The sequence below is a fragment of the Rana temporaria genome, chromosome 11 (genome assembly GCF_905171775.1).
Source record: "Rana temporaria chromosome 11, aRanTem1.1, whole genome shotgun sequence".
NCBI classification, from domain to species: Eukaryota; Metazoa; Chordata; class Amphibia; order Anura; family Ranidae; genus Rana; species Rana temporaria.
In genome coordinates, this window is record NC_053499.1 from 124089483 (window position 1) to 124112291 (window position 22809).

The 22809-nt window shown below is 44.9% G+C and overlaps 1 protein-coding gene across 3 annotated transcripts in view; it reads left to right on the forward strand.

Moving 5' to 3' along the window:
- The window catches only part of MACROD1 (mono-ADP ribosylhydrolase 1), a 1095428-nt gene that overhangs the window by 941021 nt on the left and 131598 nt on the right, over nt 1–22809 (forward strand). For 2 of the 3 annotated variants that reach the window (XM_040329046.1, XM_040329047.1), the window contains exon 4: nt 8139–8168. The exons of the other annotated variant lie outside the window; for it this stretch is intronic. In XM_040329046.1, the coding sequence (XP_040184980.1) occupies nt 8139–8168 (30 nt within the window). The remainder of the gene's footprint in view (nt 1–8138; nt 8169–22809) is intronic. 3 annotated transcript variants of the gene reach the window in all.

Here is a 22809-nt window from a genome sequence, read left to right on the forward strand (position 1 = left end):
ATGGACGTCGGGCCAGCGTCAAATTTTCCGTCGATTACGTTGTTTCCGTAAGTCGTTCGCGAATAGGGCTTTGCGTAAGTTACGTTCACGTCGAAACTAATGAGGCTTTGCGGCGTAATTTGGAGCATGCGCACTGGGATACGTCCACGGACGGCGGTCACGAGTAATTAACATAAAACACGCCCACCTCCTCCACATTTGAATTAGGCGGGCTTACGCTTACTTACAGTGCAAGTTCTTTCTGAATACGGGACCTGCCGCTGTAAGTTACGGCGGCGTAGTGTATCTGAGATACGCTACGCCCGCCGAAAGATACGCAAATGTATCTGAATCCGGGCCAATGTGTTTTGTGACAATATATATGCATATAATTACATGTAATCATTTTAAATTATAATTTACATTGTGTGTTTACCTGCGTTTAGATGCATTCGTGTTATTTTCATAGAGAAATTAGAAATCTGTGTGGCCCGGGGAAGATTAGCTACGCTGAACGTATGTGATTATTTGAATGTAAAACATGAATATTTAATGTAAATGCATGTAGTACATTTAAACACAGTAGAAAGTGATCTGGGAAGTATATTGTTAATAATTCTGAGATCAATTTCTCCCGAGTTGACCAAAAATAAATGCTGGAGTCTCATATGAATGAGGGCTTAGTCTTGTTAGCTTAATTTAAGGGTCCATTTACATGGGCAATTAGCTTCTCTGCCAGCCAGTGGGGAAGTTTCGCCCATACACGTGCTGCGTGCGATTAGCCGAGTCCAGCAGTCAACCGGCCAGATCTATTCTCTGTAGAAATCAATGGCTACTCATCAGCCATTCTGACCGGCCTTGGACACAGACAGTTTGTACGCAGAGACATGATTTCTGGCCGCATACAAACTGGCTGCCAATAATCGTCCACTTTGTTGGTGGCCATAGCGGAGTGCTGCTGCTCCCAGGTGTGCCGTTTAGGGCATTTAAGGGCCTATTTTCCGTTCTGCATCCTAGCCAGCCTCATTTGCTTGTCTTAATGAAGCCTAAATTGTCTGTGCCGACAGAAGCACGTCTCTTACTGCCTGGTATAGACGGACAATTGTGTAATACGGACAGCGACAAGTTTGGCCTCCCAAAAACAAACACAATTTAAACAGCTCTAGGCATGTGCCAACTGTGCCTAATTATCAGTCCAGCCCAGCCTCGATTGTCATATATTTATTGAACAAATGATTTAAACAATGAAATATGTGTTGTGTTAATAAGAATGCTGTTAACTACACCAATCAGCCATAATATTATGACCACCCTATTATTGAGTAGGTCCCTCTTTTGCCACCAAAACAACCCTGACCCCAGAACTGAATCTAGACCATCTGATCGGGGGTACAGTAAAAAAAAAATCAGGGGGTGTAATGTCAACACTGTGTGAGAGTCACTGACAGTCAGTCACTCAGTGTCACTATCTGGGAAATACTAGTATGTATTAGGCTGTCATTAGATTAAGGTGATTAAACAGAACCTGTGCCCACTTATATCAGCTACCCCCACCTGAATCCCTCTTTACATCACGACTACTCATCAGAGTCCCCCTTACCATCAGGGTCCCCATCAGAGCCCCCCTCACATCAAGTGTCCTCATCAGAGTGCCCCCTTACATCGGGGTCCCCATCAGAGTGCCCCCTTGCATTGGGGTCCCCATCAGAGTGCCCCTTTACATCGGGGTCCCCATCAGAGTGCCCCCTTACATCGGGGTCCCCATCAGAGTGCCCCCTTACATTGGGGTCCCCATCAGAGTGCCCCCTTACATTGGGGTCCCCATCAGAGTGCCCCCTTACATTGGGGTCCCCATCAGAGTGCCCCCTTACATTGGGGTCCACATCAGAGTGCCCCCTTACATTGGGGTCCCCATCAGAGTGCCCCCTTACATCGGGGTCCCCATCAGAGTGCCCTCTTACATCAGGGTGCTCATCAGAGTGCCCCTCTACATTGAGTGTCCCCATCAGAGTGCCCCTCTACATTGAGTGTCCCCATCAGAGTGCTCCTTTACATTAACTGTCCCCATCAGAGTCCCCCTTACATACGATCCGTTTTCCCCATTAGAGTGTCCCCTTACCTCCTAAGGTAAGGAGGCTGCCCGTCTCCCAAGTGGATGGGGGGGGGGGAATTGCGCTGTGGTTTTCCCTACAATCATCTCCGGGGGGGGGGGGGGTGACATTGGTTTGCCCCCCCCCCCCAGCACCAGCCACCACTGCCTTGACAGCAGAACTAAAGTTGCTGCATCACTGAGACTGCTAAGAGGGCATTGCTGCCATTGACCTGTTGCTGCTAACAGAACCTAAGCACATAGGGACTGGACATCCAACTAGCAGTCTTTTCCACTGAACTTTCTAGGTTGGAGTGGTATGGCAGCATGATAGGTCCTTATTATAAGGTGACCAGATTTTTTTAATTAAATCAGGGGACATATTTTTTTTTTACTAGTAATGGCGGCAATCAGCGACTCTCTGCCCCCCGCCTCACATCCTATCAAGTCTTACTCTCCGAGCCCTGGTTACTACTGGGTGGGGAATGGAAGAAGATCACTCCACCAGGGAAGGCAAGGAGATAAGCAGGCAGGCGACTGGCCGGGACTTGGGCCAAGGTAGAAGAACATGAGAGCAGAGCTGGATGGGCATGCACCCGAAATTTAAGAAATATTCCCTCCGCTCCGACCAGCAACATGATCATCAGAAAGGGGCACAGATAATAGAAAAAAATACACCTCCCTTAAAGCGGAGGTTCACCCAAAAACACAACTTTGTACCATCCAAACTAGCATACTAGCATCAGCTACAGTATGCCTTTTTTTTTTTTTTTGCGCTGTACTTACGGTTTAATCCGTAACTTTCGTTTCAGACTCCCGCGGGGAGTAGGCGTTCCTATGAAGAGTGGAACATGATTGACGGCCGGCTATGGCGCCTCACACATTCCGAAAATAGCCAGAGTAGGACTCTGCTCTTCACGGTGCTATACGGCGCCTGCGCACAGACTAGGAGCTGACTGCGCAGGCGCTGTATATGTCCGCGTCCTATTTCGGCTTTTTTCGGAAGGCATGACGCACCATAGCCGGACGTCAATCATATACCCCTCTTCATAGGAACGCCTATTTCCCGGCCGGAGTCTGAAACGAAAGTTACGGATTAAACCGTAAGTACAGCGCAAAAAAAAAAAGGCATACTGTAGCTGACGCTAGTATGCTCGTTTGTATGGTAGATAAAGAATTGGGTTTTTTTAGGGTGAACCCCCGCTTTAAGCTAGTAGGTGCGGTGGAGTGGGGGGGGTGTAATTTTTTTTTTTTTTAATCCTGCACTAACTATCTTTGAAATTGCCTCAGCCCCTGTTCAAATTCAATCCGGGGACAGGCTTGGTCCGGGGACAGTGTCCCGGAAAAAGGGGATGTCTGGTCACCCTACCTTATTAGGAGAGTGTATTCCATGCCAAGACTCATTACAGATAATAGGAGGTCCAGTGGTTGTGCCTTGTAGATGTATAAAGTGACTTCGACCCTTGCTGAAGTAAGTTCATTAGATGTACTTTAAAGCATTCTGTCTGTTTGCTTTGCTCTCAATTACATTTTCCGGCACTGGTGAGAATGTTTCTGATTAAATTTGTTCGAATTTTAAGCATTTTTCCAAAGCTCAGCCATGCTGACCCTTTGGCTTCAATCCCTTCCGTCACAACTCTGGACTGAGTATGCAGATGAGAGCTTCTAACCTCAAGCTGAACTCCATCTTACACAGCTGTACGTGCTCCTCTCCCAGGCCCATCTTTAAGGCAGGGCAAAAGGGGAAGCTGCCCTGGGCCCTGTCATTGTTGTGGGGCCCAAAGCAGCTGCCTCATACTTGCCAACTATCCCAGTTTAAATTCCCTTGTCCCTTTAAGTTTTAGTCCTTTGCTGTGTCCCGATATCTCAGTGTGAAGAGCTGCTACTAATGCTGCCCAGCTCTGCCCTATTGTCGTGTACAGATGACTCACCTGCAGACCCTGTGTTTACATGTAAATAACCGTCATTCATATGTAAATAACAGAAGCATTCATATGTAAATATCTGAGGCCAGTGGCATTCATATGTATATCATGCCCCTCTGCAGTGAAGAGATGATGTGCTTTAACCTCTAGCAACCAATCAGTGAGCAGTATTACTGTACAGTAATCTCTAGCAACCAATCAACAAGTAGAAATTGTGTGCTGTAACCTCTAGCAACTAATCAGTGAGCCGTAATGTGTGCTGTAACCTCTAGCAACCAGTCAGTAAGTGGTAATGATGTGCTGTAACCTCTGGCAACCAATTGCAATCGCTGCCTGATTTTTTGTTGTATGTCTCAGAGCAGGTGGAGAGCAAATAGTGGATTGATCAGGTCATTCCTAGTAATCCTTAAAATTAGACAGAAAATAAACATATGGTTGTTGAAGCAGAATATATTGCTATTTGTTTCAACAGAACAGTAAATTATACATTCCATATGTTGGCCACCACCGCACAGGGACTCAACAGAGCACACTGACAACATGGCAGTGATGTCGCCATTCTTGTAGTTCACTCATCACTTCCTCAAGCCTCATAAGCTTATGTCCATGCCTCCGTACAAACCTGGGGCTCAGGGTAAGCAATACAAGAGCCTGTACATTGAACCCGCAGCACACTGATCACTATAGCAATACTCTGCAGGCCTGAACGTAGAAATGTAATAAATGCACATTTTTTATTTTATCATTGTTGATGCACTAACTAATTATTGTTTTCCAAAAGGTTGATTATGCATTTAAAGGGCTAGCTCACATTTTCAGAAAAAATGAAAAGGTGAACAAACACTGTACATGCTCACCACCCCCTGGTACCCACTGCTCCTGCCCCCTGTTTCACCATCCACACAGTCCGGTGCTGCAGTCCTGGGGTTTGAAAAATGCACCTGTTCTTTCAATAGGAATGCTTGGATGGATCAGAGTGGTTCTGATTGGTCACACAGTCCGGTGCTGCAGTCCTGGGGTTTGAAAAATGCACCTTTTCTTTCAATAGGAATGCTTGGATGGATCAGAGTGGTTCTGATTGGTCACACAGTCCGGTGCTGCAGTCCTGGGGTTTGAAAAATGCACCTTTTCTTTCAATAGGAATGCTTGGATGGATCAGAGTGGTTCTGATTGGTAACATGCCTATGCTGTCCAATTAGAATCTCTTTGATAATCCATCCCAGTGTCCCTTGGAAAGTAAGAGAAGACACAGCGCAGTTATTAAACCCCAGGACCGCTGCACTGGGCTGCATGGATGGCTAAACTGTATCACCCACAGAGGTAAGTGTAGTAGGGACCAGGGGGGACGAGGGGCGGTGGGGACTAGGGTAAACATCATCAGTTTACCTTTTAATTTATTTATTTTTCTGAAAAGGAGAACATGCACTTTGGGATTGTGTACTAGCAGAAACAAGGTACTTTGGGGTTGATTTACTAAAGGCCAACAGACTGTGCACTTTGCAGTTGCTCCACATCTTAGTAAATGAGGTAAAGCTTCACGTAATGGAGCATACCCAATCACCTGCAAGGAAATAAAAAATAAAAACGACATTGATGCTTGCACATGATTGGATGATGGAAGTTTGCAGAACCTCCCCCCATTTACTAAGTTCTGGAGCAACTGCACATGCAGAGAGCACAGTCTAATTTGTCTTTAGTAAAAATCAACCCCAAACTGTAACACAGGGGGTTATTTACTAAAAGCAAATCCATTTTGTACTACAAGTGCAAAGTGCACTTGGAAGTGCAGTCGCTGTAGATCCGATGGGGACATGCTAGGAAAATAAAAAACAGCATTTTAGTTTGCACATGATTGGATGATCAAATCAGCAGAGCTTCCCCTCCTTTCAGATCTACCCCTCAGATTTACAGTGACTGCACTTCCAATTGTACTTTCAGTCGTTTGCACTTGTAGTGCAAAGTGGATTTGCCTTTCGTAAATAACCCCCCCTAGATTCCTACTAGGGATGAGCTTCGTATTTGACTCGAACATCGTATGTTCGATCGTTCGTCGAAATACGAACAAAACGGGTCGTTCGCGCCAAATTCGAGTTACGTTTCACAGACCATAATTCACTGCTGCAATCGCTGGCTGATGATTGGCCAAGCATGCACTATGACCCGCATGCTTGGCCAATCACAGCTTGCAAAAAACAGAGAGCCATAATTGGCCAAAGCCAGGGTGGCTTTGGCCAATTATGGCTCAGGGGGTTTAGTACACGCCCCACACTATAGAAGGCCGCCTGCAGGTCGGCTTTGTGTAGTGTGTTGCGGTGGTTAAGAGAGGACAGAGAGAGTGTCATTTTTTGCAGGTAGATAGAGCAGGCAGGCTGGCAGGCAGGCAGGCTAGTCAGTTAATGTTACAGTGTGTAGAGGATATATATACATCCCAGGTGTTGTACATATATTTATACACTGTATAGTTTAGCTAGATCAGTTCTTTCTAATTTACTGGCAGGCAGGTGATTGTGCTAGCTGCAGTATTCTTACGTGGTGTATTGCCCGTGTCCTCTGTAGTTTGCACCTAAAGCTACTTGGTGTGTACTGGCCGTGTGCTCTGTAGTTTGAACCTAAAGTTTCAGGAGCAGCGATTTTAATGATGCTTAAATAAAAAATAAAAAAAATTCCTTTAAATATTCTACCTGCTGGGTGTCTATAGTATGCCTGTGAAAATGTTTTTGAGAACCCGGGTCTTGCCCCAGGGAACATGTATCAATGGAAAAAAAGTTTTAAAAACGGTAGTTTTTTCCTGAGTCCTGAAAAAAACAACCGTCTTCAAAACTTTTTTTCCATTGACACATGTTCCCTGGGGCAAGACCCGGGTTCTCAAAGACGTTTTCACAGGCATACTATAGACACCCAGCAGGTACAATATTTAAAGGAATTTTTTCATTTTTTATTTTTTATTTTTATTTAAGCATCATTAAAATCACTGCTCCTGAAAAAACGACTGTTTTTATAACTTTTTTTCCATTGATACATGTTCCCTGGGGCAAGACTCAGGTTTTCAAAGACGTTTTACGACAATAACTTGCATATTTAAAATGAGCACTTTTGAATTTGAACGTTCGAGTCCCATAGATGTCAATGGGGTTCTAAATGTTTGCGCGAACGTTCGGTCCGTTCGAAGGTTCTGGTTCTAACCGAACGGGGAGGTGTTCGGCTCATCCCTATTTCCTACTGGGTCAACTACACACATTACACTCATTTCCAACAGATGGAATTAACTGCATCATGCTGCGTCTTGCTCTCCATGTTGGAGACTCATAGGTGGGACTATGTAGCAGCACCCTTGGGATCCAGAGCTTGAAAAATGTAATTGCATATGAGTCTTTTAGTTGCAATAATCTAGTCATAAGCAACCACGTAGCACTAAATCCTGCCATAGTAAATAGTAGTGGTTTAAGCCATAGGGACTTAAAATTCTGATGGTTGTTTCCTCTGGCCCAGTTATCGCGTCATTGATCAAAATGTTATGCAAGAAGGAGCTTTTTTGCCATAAAGGTTTTAAATGGATGGAAGTCCCTAAACGCTATATTAGATTGTAAGCTTGGTAGAGCAGGTGCTGCAGGCCGCTTTATTCTTTTGGCATTTATATATAGCCAGAGTGCTCTTTTATCAGCAAGGGAATATAACCTCCTCTCTTTTTCATGTAGCTTGTGATCCCTGTTTCCCTTGTCACTCCATCTTACTTTGCCCTCTGTATTAATCTAACAAACGATGTGCCCTTCAGTGCTGGGAATAAGGGAACTCTCACTAATTATACTCAAGATACTGGAAAGGAAGAGGGGGTGCAAGTAAACGAGCCGAGAAAAATGGATGCGGGGAAGAGACTTCTAAAAGACTTGTTAACTCTGACTGAGTTAACCTTTTAGCTGTTAATTGTTCAGCAACACTCTTCATTTCTGAGAGATCCTGTTCCCACAGGCAATAAAAATGCTAAGATACCAAGAGAATTGCAAAGTATTGGATTTATTTTTTGCTTTATTTCTTTTGCGTTCTGCTGTTAATCTAACCATTTTTCTTTTTCTCTCCCCCCCCATTTTTTCCTTGCATTTCCTTTTTCCACCCACCCTTCTACCCGTCTCCCTTGCTTTCTCTCCTAGCTAAGAATACCCTCTTGGGAGGTGGAGGAGGTAAGTCTATGTTTGTTTGTCTTCTGTTCCCTGTGAGACGCATTACATTCTATTCATGTGTCTAACAGCTTTAGACAACACTAGATGTCAGCTGTATTTCCATCTGCAGCTCTCAGCAGTCAAAAAGCTTTACTCTAGTGTCATGAAATTTGAAATTCTGGGGTTCCAAACTTGACACGGAATGCACAAATAAAAAACACACAAAGTTCTATCTGTAGTTAAAACATATAGTACATTGGTTACAATGCAGGTTCAAGATGTAAAAAGCCTTGCAGAGTTTTTTGATATGTTGACTGACAGCTGATAGGACTTACATTCTGTTATTTTGTGCTGTTGACTTGGTGTAGGCTTTAAGGGGTTGTAAAGGTAAATTTTCCCCTAAATAGCTTCCTTTACCTTAGTGCAGTCCTCCTTCACTTACCTCATCCTTCCATTTTGCTTTTAAATGTCTTTATTTCTTCTGAGAAATCCTCACTTCCTGTTCTTCTGTCTGTAACTCCACACAGTAATGCAAGTAATGAAGTATCTTTCAAGAGACATATAGTATAAATACAAATGTAAATGCAATGCATTGAGGTACATGTATACCAACTGTTTGTAAGTAAAATTAATTTAGTTAATTAATGTTAAAGTGGAACTACATTTTCCCAGTCTACCTTAACTCTTTTTAATCCTTACGCTGCTAGCATTAGAAAATAGATAGAAAGTTAAATTATATTTACTTGATTTAACTTTTTGTTGTATGTTTTCATTTGTTTCCTGCTTTCTGGCCTAGGCCAACATGATGTCATACGTCAGAGGCGTTGCTAGGGGGGTGCGGGGGGTGCGGTCCGCACCGGGTGACACCCGCTAGAGGGGTGACACATCCCGTTTTTTTTTTTTTTAGCTGACATGCCCAGCCTGCCCTGTGCAATCCCAGCCTGCCCTGTACCACCCAGCCTTCTCTGTGCCACCCCAGCCTGCCCTGTACCACCCCAGCCTGCCCTGTATCACCCAGCCTGCCCTGTACCACCCCAGCCTCCCCTGTACCACCCCAAACAGCCATATACCACCCCAGCCTGCCCTGTACCCCTCCAAACAGCCCTGTACCACCCCAGCCTGCCCTGTACCACCCCAGCCTGCCCTGTACCACCCCAGCCTGCCCTGTACCACCCCAAACAGCCCTATACCACCCCAGCCTGCCCTGTACCACCCAGCCTGCCCTGTGCCACCACAGCCTGCCCTGTACCACCCCAGCCTGCCCTGTACCACCCCAGCCTGCCCTGTACCACCCCAAACTTTCCCATGCCACCCAACTTTCCCTGTGCCACCCTAACTTGCCCTGTACCACCCAATCTGCCCTATGCCACCATAACGTGCCCTGTACCACCCCAACCTTTCCCATGCCATCCCAACTTGCCCTATGCCACCCTAACTTGCACTATACCACCCAACCTGCCCTGTACCATTCTAACTTGTGCTATACCACCCCAACCTGCCCTATGCAACCCTAACTTGCCCTATACCACCCCAAACTACCCTATATCACCCCAAAATGCCCTATACCACCTTAATCTGTCCTATACCACCCCACTACGCCAACCTGCCACTATGCCACTCTATACTACCCTAACCTGCCACTATACTGCCCTATACTATCATTTACAGGGGCTGGTTTGGGGTGCGCCCGTGCGCTGCCTGCTTGGTGCTGGGCAGCCTAGACAGAGGGGGGGGTGACACCATGTTTTACCGCACCGAGTGACACCAACCCTAGTGACGCCACTGTCATACATCCCAAAAGTCTTAGAGGTCATTTTTATTTGCTTTCATATTGAGGTGGGGCTTTCTCTGAGCAGATGGATTCCAGGAAGTAAATGCTACATGATTCATCTGCCCTTATTCAAGATGGCCACAGCTAGAAATGCTAGGGGGTGTTTTTCAAAGTGATTTTTCAACAAAATAAAGCATGGAGACATGTGTGGGTGAATTTGCATTGAATATTAAAAATTTATGAAATACAGTTTTCAGTTTGTGGTGCTCAGTAACAAACTAGCGCTGCATGGCCTCCCTGATTCTGCAAAGCCTGCGAAAGGACCCTAGTATTTGTGGTATCAAGGAGAGGGATAATTATTGGCTGGCAACTCCTTTTGATCCACGTTTCAAGGGTAAAGTTTCAGAACTCATCCTGCCTTTGCAGAGGGAGCAGAGGATGAAACATCTTCAGGAGGCATTGAAGAAAAGTTTGTAACGCATTTCCAGACCCTGGGAGGTTACCATTTCCTGGTGCTGGACAACGTGTTGCTGAGGCTTCGTTTAGTCAGAGGAAGAGTGGTGGAGAAGGTGGCCGGCTGACCGATGCCTTTAAACAATTTGTCAGTCCTCAGTGCCAAGGTCTGATCGGTTCAAGCAACCATCGCCAGCTTCTGCATTATATGGTGCAGGAATATCTAGGGGCAAGAGAAGACTTTGAGACCTTTCCAACAAAGCATCCATTGGGTTACTGGGTCTTGAGGATGGACCACTGGCCAAAACTTGCTCAATATGCAATTGAGCTACTGGCTTGTCCTGCATACAGCGTGCTTTCTGAACGCACATTCAGTGCTGCTGGAGGGTTTGTAACAGATCAAAGGGTGCGCCTGTCCACAGACTCCGTTGATAGGCTCATATTTTCATAAAAATGAATCAGTCTTGGATCAGCAGCTATCAAGCACCTGATGCTGATGTAACTGATTGAATTTGCTACGGATCTGGGATCCCTTGAAGGCTGCCTATGCTGACTATCCTATTCCTCCTCAATCTTGATTATGCTAGCTTCCAACAATATTTTTGGTTTAGGGCACCATCACCCAAGGCCCAATTTTTCTGTCGTTGTTTAACAGGGGTATATAATTACAATTTTTTATATAATATTTTACAGCAGGGTCAGTTCCTGCGGCCAACAAGAGTATCTGTAAGGGGTTACAGTGTTGTGGCACCACAACCACCCAAGGCCCAATTTTTCTGCCCCTGTTTAACAGATGCTTGTAATTACAATTTTTCATTTAATATTTCACAGCAGGGCCCATTTCTGCACCCAACAAGAGTATGTCTGAGGGGTTACAGTGTTGTGGCATCACCACCCAAGGCCCAATTCTTTCTGCCTCTGTTTAACAGGGGCATGCAATTACTATTTTTGAAATAATAGTTAAGCAGGACTTGTTCCTGCGCCCAACAAGAGTAACTGTGATGGGTTACAGTGTGCTGGCACCACCAAAACCAAAGGCCCAATTTTTCTGCTCCTTTTTTAACAGGGCCATGTAATTAAAAAAATGTATATACTATTTCACAGCAGGGGCCTTTCCTGTGCCCAACAAGAGTAAATGTGAGGGGTTACAGTGTCCTGGTAGCACCAACACCAAAAGCCCAGTTTTTCTGCAGAGTATATAGGGCAGGCCGTATAGTATAAACACTGCTGTTCAAAATATATATTGCCTGGGGGATCCCCATGCCATTTTTTTTTTATTTTGGTGTAAGGTTCCCCTTAATATCCATACCAGACCTGAAGGGCCTGGTATGGATTTTGGTGGGACATCCGCACCATTTTTTTTTGGTATTTTTGGCACAGGGTTCCCCTTAATATTCATACCAGACCTACAGGGCCTGGTAATGGACTGGGGGGGAGGGGGACCTACTCCATTTTTTTTTCTCAATGATTTTTATCTGTGTTGCCGGGATCTGACAGTACATTACAGCCGCAAGCAGTTTTAAAGCGGATGTTCACACAAAAAGTGAACCTCCCCTTTTTGGATCCCTCCCCCCTCCTGTGTCACATTTGACACCTTTCAGGGGGGTGCAGATACCTGTCTGAGACAGGTATTTGCACCACTTCCGGGTTCGGAATCCCCGCTGGGAATCCAGCCTGGCACGTCATCTCCCCGCTGTCTTCTGGGAAACACTGTTCCCAGGAGAGAGCGTGGACCAGTGACGGCGTGCCGCGATCCTCACGCATGCGCAGTAGGGAATCGGGCAGTGAAGCTGCAAGGCTTCACTTCCTGATTCCCTCACCGAGGATGGCGGCGAAAGCAGCGGAGGACCGAGCGATTGCTCAGCCTCGGCTGCTGACATCGCGGGCGCGCTGGACTGGTAAGTGTCCATTTTTTAAAAGTCAGCAGCTGCCATATTTGTAGCTGCTGGCTTTTTAAAAAAAAAAATTGTCCGAACATCCGTTTTAAATTACATTTTTTCCTTTTTGCTGCGGTACTGTTATAAACATGGGAAAGATGTACTACTTTACAGGCATACTGAGGACACTTTAAGCATTATTAAAATCCCTGCTCCCAAAAAAACGTCCAATTTTAAATCCTTTTTTTTTTTGCATTGATACATGTTCCATGGGGCAGGATCCGGGTCCCCAAACACTTTTTATGGCAATAACTTGCATATAAGCCTTTAAAATGAACATGATTTTTCACGTTCGCGTCCCATAGACTTTAATGGCGTTCACACAAATTTTTTGCCTGTTCGCATGTTCTGCTGCGAACTGAACGGAGGGTTGTTCGGCTCATCCCTAGTGCTCAGATACAGTTTAGTTCCACCTTAATATGCTGTAGGGTTTTCATATCTTTTACCTGCCTGGAGATTGTTGTTACTCTATCTCCTTATCTTAAAGCAGTAATATATGCAAAAACAAACAATGTTAATATCCAACAGTTTCTTCCTATATTTTAATAATATTATACAGTTTGAGATACTACACTACCATGTCTACAATAAATATATTTCATGCTAAATTGTACAGATTATAGAGACATGAGTGAAATGTTGTATTTCAGTTATTTATTGTCTGATATGTGGCAGCAGCAGTAGAATGCTTATGTGTCTGTGATGATGCTCCAATACTTGTCTCAAGCAGCGATTGCAGATTTTTTTCAGCTACCAACCTGCCTTTTAAATAAATATTGGAAGCGCCAAACGTGGGCAGCAATATGGCCCACCGAAAACAAATCCTTATCAGACATTCAGGTTTTTAACAGTATAAGTTGGAATGCGTACATTTCTCCATCAATTTGCAGGTCTAACCAATTTATTTATCTGGGCAAGTACTAAGGCCATTAAGACTTGGTTACAATCCAAACTTTGATTACAATTGCACCCGATCTAATTGTACCCAGAGTAATCCAAGGTGATAAAAACACATCATTAGACAATATATTAATGGCAGCATAACCATAGTTTTGTATGTATTTTGATATTTTATAATTATGATTATTTTAACGCTTACGTTTAAGGTATATATAATGTAAAATGTATAGCTTGTTCTGGTCATAGGTCACTTCCAGGGCAAATTAGCTTGGCAAAGCAGCAGCTACAGTTCCGTCACACTGTAACAGACTTTTCTATTTAGAGCTGCTGTCAAAAAAGCCAATTCACCTCACACCACAGATGTCAAGGACAAAGATGTGCCAGTATAAAAAAAATTGTTGTAGGCTAGGCATATGTCACCAGGAAGAACCAGTAAGCATACATGGATTTCTCAACATGGGTTCTAGATCAATGGTTCTCAACCCAGTCCTTAAGTACCCCCAACAGGCTATGTTTTTGGAATTTCTCTTAGATAGAATAGCTGTCCTAAATACCAAATCATTGGGCCAGATTCACGAAGCAGATACGACGGTGTATCTCAGATACACCATCGTATCTCAGCTTTTTTCAGGTCCTATCTATGCGCCTGATTCATAGAACCAGTTACGCATAGATAGGGCTGAGATCCGACAGTGTTACACTGTGTTACACTGTCGGATCTTTTTTTTGATTTAAAAATGGCGCCGGGGGCGTTCCCGCTGATTTACACTGAATAATATGTAAATCAGCGAGATACGCGAAATTCACGACCGTACGCGGACCCGACGCAGTGTTCTTACGTCGTTTCCGTAGCGCGGTACCCGTCGTATACTTACCCCTGCTAAAAGCAGGGGTAAGTATTGTTAAGTATAGCCGTCGTTCCCGCGTCGAGTTTGAAATTTCCTACGTCGTTTGCGTACGCCGATTCACGAACACGCGCGTCGCAAGTCTAGCTCCCGTCGCAACCACTGACGTCCTATTGACGTCAGTGGGAGCAATGCACGCCGGGAAATTCCCCGGACGACGCATGCGTATTTAAATCGGCGCGGGAGCGCGCCTGATTTAAATATGACACTCCCCTAGCCGCGGAATTTGAATTCCGCTGGGGGATTTAGGATCCGCCGTCGCAAGTTTGGAGGTAAGTGGTTTGTGAATTAGCCACTTGCCTCCTAAACTTGCGGGAGCGGATCTTAATTCACGTAGAACGAGCGGATCTATTAGATCCGCTGCGCTACGTGAATCTGGCCCATTGACTCTAATTTAGAGCACCTGTGCAAGATAAAGGAAAACCTGCAAACATGGCGTGTTGGGGGTACTTGAGGACAGGATTGAGAACCACTGTTCTAGATCACTGAACTAGGAGAAAGAACAGCATGTCTATTCTCTTGATTTATTTCTGGATTAACTCCAGAGATAAAACGATAATTCTCCCATTCTACAAGACTCTGGTCTGGCCTCACCTGGAGAATGCCCTCCAGTTCTGGGCACCAGTCCATAGGAAGGATGTGCTGGAACTGGAGAGAGTCCAGAGACGGGCAACAGAGCTAATAAAGGGACTGGAGGACCTTAGTTATGAAGAAAGGTTGCGAGCACTGAACTTATTCTCTCTGGAGAAGAGACGCTTGAGAGGGGATATGATTTCAATGTACAAATACCTTATTGGTGACCCCACAATAGGGATAAAACATTTCCACGAAAGGGAATTTAAAAAGACATGCGGCCATTTAATAAAATTGTGCTCTCCTACAGCGAGAGCACAATAGCTCAGCAGGAGGGATTCCCACATCAAACACCAGATAGCATACTCCCGAATGGTGCAAAACAAAAAAAAATACATTCAGTGTTGACAGTCCTGGGGATGGAAATGTGACCCATCCCAGAGTCCAAAGTCTTTATTGTTCAACTGGTTAAAAGGCTTACTGAAATAGCAGCAGGTTAACTGGACCCCAAAAATACTCCTAAGCAGGCTGATCTACAAGCAGGGGATGATACAAACAACAGTCAGTGCTGGTGTTCCCAGTAGAAGTGGAAAGCTGTTTAGAGAGGTCAAAAAGGAATTGCCAGACTGGTTTAGGCTGACAGGATAAGACGGGCCAAATGTCCTGCAGGATCAGCTGGTTCAATAGAAAACAGCCGACATTTGGCCCGTGTGTAGTACAACCGGTCCATTCAGAGTGGCATGACCGAAAAAGGTCTGTTTACCGGCTCCTGATTAGGGATGGGCGAACAAGCATTAGTGTGGCCCAAACTTTGGTTGTTCGGGTTTTCTGGCGAACACCGAACAATATGCTGAGTTCAGGGAAAATTCGAAAGCCGTGGAACACCGTTAAAGTCTATGGGACACTAATATGAAAAACCAAAAGTGCTTATTTTAATGGCTAATATATGTACAAGTTATTGTCATAAAAAGTGTTTGGGGATCTAGGTCCTGCCTCAGGGGACATGTATCAATGCAAAAGAAAATGGCAGTTTTTCGGGAACAGTGATTTTAACCACTTAACCACCAGCCGCCGTCATATAACGGCGGCAAGGTGGTTGCTTAACTGGGGGTCGCCGTTATTTAACGGCGCCCACCAGAAGCAGTAATGCGCGCCGCCTCGGGCGCGCACACTGAAAATTCTGTGCGCGCCGGGTCTATGAGACCCGGCGCTACACAGATCAAGGTAACTGACCGACAACCGCGGTCTTTTACCATGTGATCGCGCCGTCCAATGACGGCGCGATCACAGGTAAACAAACCGGCGTCATTTGATGACGCCGGTTCCTCCCTCCTCTCGCTGTACCGATCGGTACAGTGTGAGAGGAGAGCGCGGATGGCAGCAGCAGTGTGGGATGGATCTGTGACTATTGCAGTCACAGATCCATCCATCCCTGCTCAGCCATCCCTGCATTAACCCCTGCAATAGTCTGCCTTCCCTGTGCAATACTCTGCATTAACCCCCTGCAATACTCTTCCTTCCCTGTGCAATACTCTGCATTAACCCCCTGAGATACTCTTCCTTCCCTGTGCAATACTCTGCATTAACCCCCTGCAATACTCTTCCTTCCCTGTGCAATACTCTGCATTAACCCCTGCAATACTCTGCCTTCCCTGTGCAATACTCTGCATTAACCCCCTGCAATACTCTTCCTTCCCTGTGCAATACTCTGCATTAACCCCTGCAATACTCTGCCTTCCCTGCGCAATTACTCTGCAATACCCCCCGCGCAATAATCTGCAATACCCCCCGCGCAATACTCTGCAATACCCCCCGCGCAATACTCTGCAAAACCCCCGCGCAATACTCTGCAAAACCCCCGCGCAATACTCTGCAAAACCCCCGCGCAATACTCTGCAAAACCCCCGCGCAATACTCTGCAAAACCCCCGCGCAATACTCTGCAAAACCCCCGCGCAATACTCTGCAAAACCCCCGCGCAATACTCTGCAAAACCCCCGCGCAATACTCTGCAAAACCCCCGCGCAATACTCTGCAAAACCCCCGCGCAATACTCTGCAAAACCCCCGCGCAATACTCTGCAAAACCCCTGCGCAATACTCTGCAATACCCCTGCGCAATACTCTGCAATACCCCCCACACAATACTCTGCAATACCCCTGCACCATACTCTGCAATACCCCTGCACCATACTCTGCAATACCCCTGCACCATACTCTGCAATACCCCCGCACCAATACTTTGCAATACCCCCCGCACAATACTCTGCAATACCCCCGCACAATACTCTGCAATACCCCCCGCACAATACTCTGCAATACCCTCCACACAATACTCTGCAATACCCCCCACACAATACTCTGCAATACCCCCCACACAATACTCTGCAATACCCCCGCACAATACTCTGCAATACCCCCCACACAATACTCTGCAATACCCCCGCACCATACTCTGCAATACCCCCGCACCATACTCTGCAATACCCCCGCACCAATACTTTGCAATACCCCGGCCAATACTTTGCAATACCCCGGCCAATACTTTGCAATACCCCGGCCAATACTTTGCAATACCCCCCGCACCATACTCTGCAATACCCCCGCACCATACTCTGCAATACCCCAACACCAATACTCTGCAATACCCCAACACCAATACTCTGCAATACCCCAACACCAATACTCTGCAATACCCCAACACCAATACTTTGCAATACCCCGGCCAATACTCTGCAATACCCAGAAAAAAATGTGTTTTAACCACTTCCCGCCCACGTCATATGAGGTCCTTGACTTTGTGCAGGGATATCTAAATGATGCCTGCAGCTACAGGCATCATTCAGATATCATTTTTTTCAGCCAGCGATTCCCTACACCATAAGAACGATCATGGCGGCTGTTCCGCCTCTTGATCGTTCTTACGGGAGGCAAAAGTGGACGTCCCCACTCCCTTCGCCCTCCGGTGCTTCTTCTGACTCACCGCTGCGATCGAAGCCAGGATCGTTTTTTTTTTTTTGTTTTTTTTCAGGCTTCCCAGCCTAGAGGTGAGATGTGGGGTCTTATTGACCCCATATCTCACTGTAAAGAGGACCTGTCATGCTATATTCCTATTACAAGGGATGTTTACATTCCTTGTAATTGGAATAAAAGTGATCAAAACATTTATTTTTGGGGAAAAACGTGTCAAACTAAAATAAATAAAGTAAAATGAACAATAAAAATAAAATAAAAATATTTAAAGCGCCCCTGTTCCCGCGTGCTCGTATACAGAAGCGAATGTGTACGTAAGTCCCGCCCACATATGAAAACGGTGTTCAAACCACACATGTGGGGTATCGATGCGAACGTTAGAGCGAGAGCAATCATTTTGGCCCTAGACCTCCTCTGTAACTAAAAACATGTAACCAGTAAAAACATTTAAAACGTCCCCTATGGGGATTTTTAAGTAGCGAAGTTTGGCGCCATTCCACAAGCGTGTGCAATATTGAAGGGTGACATGTTGGGTATCTATTTACTCGGCGTAACTTCATCTTTCATATTATGCAAAAACATTGGGCTAACTTTAATGTTTTTTTTTTTAAAAAGCACAAAACTGTTTTATTTCCCAAAAAAATGCGTTCGAAAAATTGCTGTGCAAATACCATGCGCGATAAAAAGTTGCAACGACCGCCATTGTATTCTCTAGGGTCTTTGCTAAAAAAGCATATATAATGTTTTGGGGTTCTATGTAATTTTCTAGCAAATAAATGATGATTTTTACATGTAGGAGAGAAATGTCAGAACTGGTCTGGCTGCTCCAGAACGCCTGATGGTGCTCCCTGCATGTTGGGCCTCTGTATGTGGCCACGCTGTGTAAAAGTCTCACACATGTGGTATCGCCATACTCGGGAGGAATAGCAGAATGTGTTTTGGGGTGTATTTTGTGGTATGAATATGCTGTGTGCGAGAAATAACCTGCTAATATGAAACTTTTGTGGAAAAAAAATAAAAATAAAAAAAAACTTGATTTTGAAAAGAATTGTGGGAAAAAATTACAACTTCAAAAAACTCACCATGCCTCTTTCTAAATACCTTGGAATGTCTTCTTTCCAAAAAGGGGTCATTTAGGGGGTATTTGTACTTTTCTGGCATGTTAGGGTCTCAAGAAATGAGAAAGGCCGTCAGTACTTCAGATGTGATCAAATTGATACATTTTCAGTAATTGGTACCATAGCTTGTAGACCCTATAACTTTTACCCAGACTAAATAATAACCCAATTTTTTTTTTTTTTAACCAAAGATATGTAGCAGTATACATTTTAGGCCAAATTTATGAAGAAAAATTCATTTTTTGCAAAATGTTATAATAGAAATGAAAAAAAAATCATTTTTTTACAAAATTTTCGTTCTTTTTTCATTATTAGCGGAAAAAATAAAAACCGCAGAGGTGATCAAATACCACCAAAAGAAAGCTCTATTTGTGGGAAAAAAAGGACAAAAATTTCATTTGGTTACAGTGTTGTATGACTGAGTTATTGTCATTCAAAATGTGAGAGCACCGAAAGCTGAAAATTGGTCTGGTTATTAAGGGTGTTTAAGTGCCCAGTTGTCAAGTGGTTAATAATGCTTAAAGTGAGACAATAAAAGTGAAATATTCCTTTAAATTTCGTACCTAGGGGGGTGTCTATAGTATGCCTGTAAAGTGGCAATTGTTTCCCATGTTTAGAACAGTCCCTGCAGCAAAATTACATTTCTAAAGGAAAACAAGTAATTTAAAACTGATCGAGGCTGTAATGAATTGTCGTGTCCCGACAAAATTGCTAATTTTAAAGGCTGATGCCGCTTACACACGATCATTTTTCGGCATGAAAAACGTTGTTTTTCAGCATGTCCAAAAAAACAAAGTTTTTCCAACTTCATCATTAAAAACGACATTGCCCACACACCATCGTTTTTAAAAAATGATGAAAAAAACGCGGTGACGTACAACACGTACGACAGCACTCTAAAGGGGAACTTCTATTCGCCTTTGGGCTGCTTTAGCTGATTCTGTGTTAGTAAAAGATTTGCGCTTTTCTGTCTGTTACAGCGTGATGAATGTGCTTACTCCATTATGAACAGTATTTTTACCTGAACCAGCGCTCCCGTCTCATAACTTGCTTCTGGGCATGCGCAGGTTTAAAACGTCGTTTTAGCCCACACACGATCATTTTTTACAACCCGAAAAACTATATTTTTTAAAACGACGTTAAAAAATGCAGCATGTTCGAAAAAAAATGTTGTCGTTTTTCAGAAGCCGAAAAACGATGTGAAGCCCACACACGATCATTTCAAATGACGTTTTTAAAAAAAAAAAAATTTTTCATGACGAAAAATGATCATATGTACGCGGCATTGTATGCAAGTTATTATGATAAAAAGTGTTTTGTGGACCTGGGTCCTGCCCCAGGGGACATGTATCAATGCAAAAAAAAAGTCTTAAAAACTGACGTTTTTTCGAGAGCAGTGATTTTAATAATGCTTAAAGTGAAACAATAAAAGCAAAATTACATTTCTAAAGGAAAAAAGTCATTTAAAACTACTCGTGGCTATAATGAATTGTCGGGTCCCGCAATACAGATAAAAGTAATTGAAAAAAAAACGGCATTGGGTCTCCCCCCCCCCCCCCCCAATCCCATTACCAGTGCCAATCTGCAGTTTTAACTTTTCAATGTTAGATCATCTCTGTTGTCTCCGAGGGAAGAGGGGGAGTGAGCGCCACTGAATTACAGAGCCGCGATCTCCTTCCTGTGTACCCGGCGCTCTGTCACTCACAGCCATGCCTCCTGCCCCTGCTCATATGATAGACAGTACAGTGGTCCAATGCGGGGACAGGAGGCGTGACGAAGCGCCGGATACACAGGAAGGAGATCACGGCTCTATGTAATTCAGCGGCGCTCGCTCCTCTTCCCTCAGACAGCAGGGATCGGCGTATAACACGCACATGCGATTTTCCCCTGATTTTAAGGGAAAAAAAGTGCGTGTTATACGCTGAATAATACAGTATTTGTTCTTGAGAGCAAACGGAAGGACTTGCAGCAATATGCAATAGGGAGACAGCTCCAGTTTTACTAACTTTTTCATTTTTTTAAAACTTGAGTCCAAAATGTTTTACTTACTTGTTGTCCATTTATTACCACATTATTCAGCACTGTAACATTAAATATATTTTCTAGAGCAGGGCAATTTTTTGAATTTTGGAGCTGCCCTGTTCTTCTCTCCAATGAAGAAAAAAGCATCCAAGAGGTTCTAGGACTTAGATGTGAGTTCATACAAACTAGTGAGAGATTAAAAACATTGAGAGAGCGCAATAGCTCAAGTTAGGCTGCTCACCACAGACGAGGCTACTCTACAGTGGGTCCCCCAGCTGGTTACCAGAAGAAAAAGTGCATGTTTCCATTCTTCTGTCAAACGTTCTAGACCGGCATCTCCATCAAAGCATGGAACGAACAGAAAAACATGGAGCTGGCTTCTTTTTGCTGCAAACCAGTTAATTATGTAATGCACTAATTCTTTTTTCCAGTAATACCCATTCTCCACACCAGCACCATTAATCCATTCACTTGCAGCTTGAAATTCACAACAGAACCCCCCGCCCCTATTCTTTCAGTGCTTCACCTGTAAGCACCTTTTATGTTGTTATAGAAACATAGAAAAGTGACGACAGAATTCTGCCCATTTTTTTTGTTTTGAATTTTTTTTTTTTTCCATTAACCTTGTTGTCTGACTATAGATCTATGTTTGTCCCAAGCATGTTTGAAGCCATTTACTGTTGACTGTCTCACTACCTCTACTGGTAGTTTATTCCAATCATCAACTACACTTTCAGTACTTTCTAAAGCCTCGTACACACGTACGGGTTTCCCGGAGGACTTTTTACCGCTAGGAAACCCGAGGGGAAAACCGAGAACCTGCTCGGTAACTTTTTCCCTCTACACACTACCAGGTTTCTCGACAGGAAAACTGCCATGAGAGCTTTGGTCTGGAATCCTGGCCGTGTGTATGCTCCATCGCAGTGTTTCCCATAGGAAAACTGCTGGGTTAAAAACCATCAGGAAAAAAGCTGGTTCTTTTTTTTTCCCGGCAGTTTTCCTGTTGGGAAAACTGCGATGGAACATACACACGGCCAGTTTTCCCGGCCAAAGGCTCTCATGGCAGTTTTCCCAACGGGAAAACCGGTCGTGTGTACAAAAGCTTAAAGCGGAGGTTCACCCCAGTGCTTTAAGTGGGCCAAAAGAGGTGCCGGTACTCTATTAGGTGCCGGTGCGCCCCCCCCGCGCCCCCCCCCCCCCCCCCACCATCATTAAAAAAATAGCAGGTCCCCTCACCATTGCAAGCCAGCACCCCCCCCATCATCATTAAAAAAATAGCAGGTTCCTGCACCATCGCAAGCCAGCCCCCCCCCACCATCATTATCATCAAAAAAACATCAGGTCCCCCTCACTCAGCCTGTGCTGTGACTCACGCTCACGGCGGTCATCTGTCACGATGCTCCCCCACTGGGTTCTGGTGCGCTGATACATGTCCCGCCCTCCTCCTCTAGACCAGCTAGTGTGACAGACAGCACACTGGCTCTATCACACGTCACAAGCTAGTCTTCTCTAGGAGGAGGAGGGCGGGACATGTATCACAGCGCGGCGCGCTCTTTTTTAAATCCTCCGCGGCCCGAAGCCGCAGCAAAGGTACAAAAGAGCTGCATGCAGGCCGATACCCGCACTAGACACTCAGCGGCGGCGGCGAGAAAAAAAAAAAACCTTGGTCATCCTGGGGCTGCGTTCCGGTACGGGAAACCCACATACTGGGCGCAGGGAGAGGTGCTGGTACTCTCCAGGGCCATTTTTGGAAGTGGCGGTACTGAGTACCGCCGCGTTCCGGCCCAGTTAAAGCACTGGTTCACCCTAAAAACATGTATATACCATTCCATCCAGCATACTGCCGACATGTACAGTATGCTGTTTTTTTGTTTTTTTTCGCTGTACATACCGCCGTATAGCTATTTTCCCCCCTGGCTTCCGGGTAGTGAATCCCGCGGGAGTGGGCGTTCCTATTCAGAGACTAAGTGATTGACGTGATGATAAAAGCTTCCACCCGGCACATAATGCGC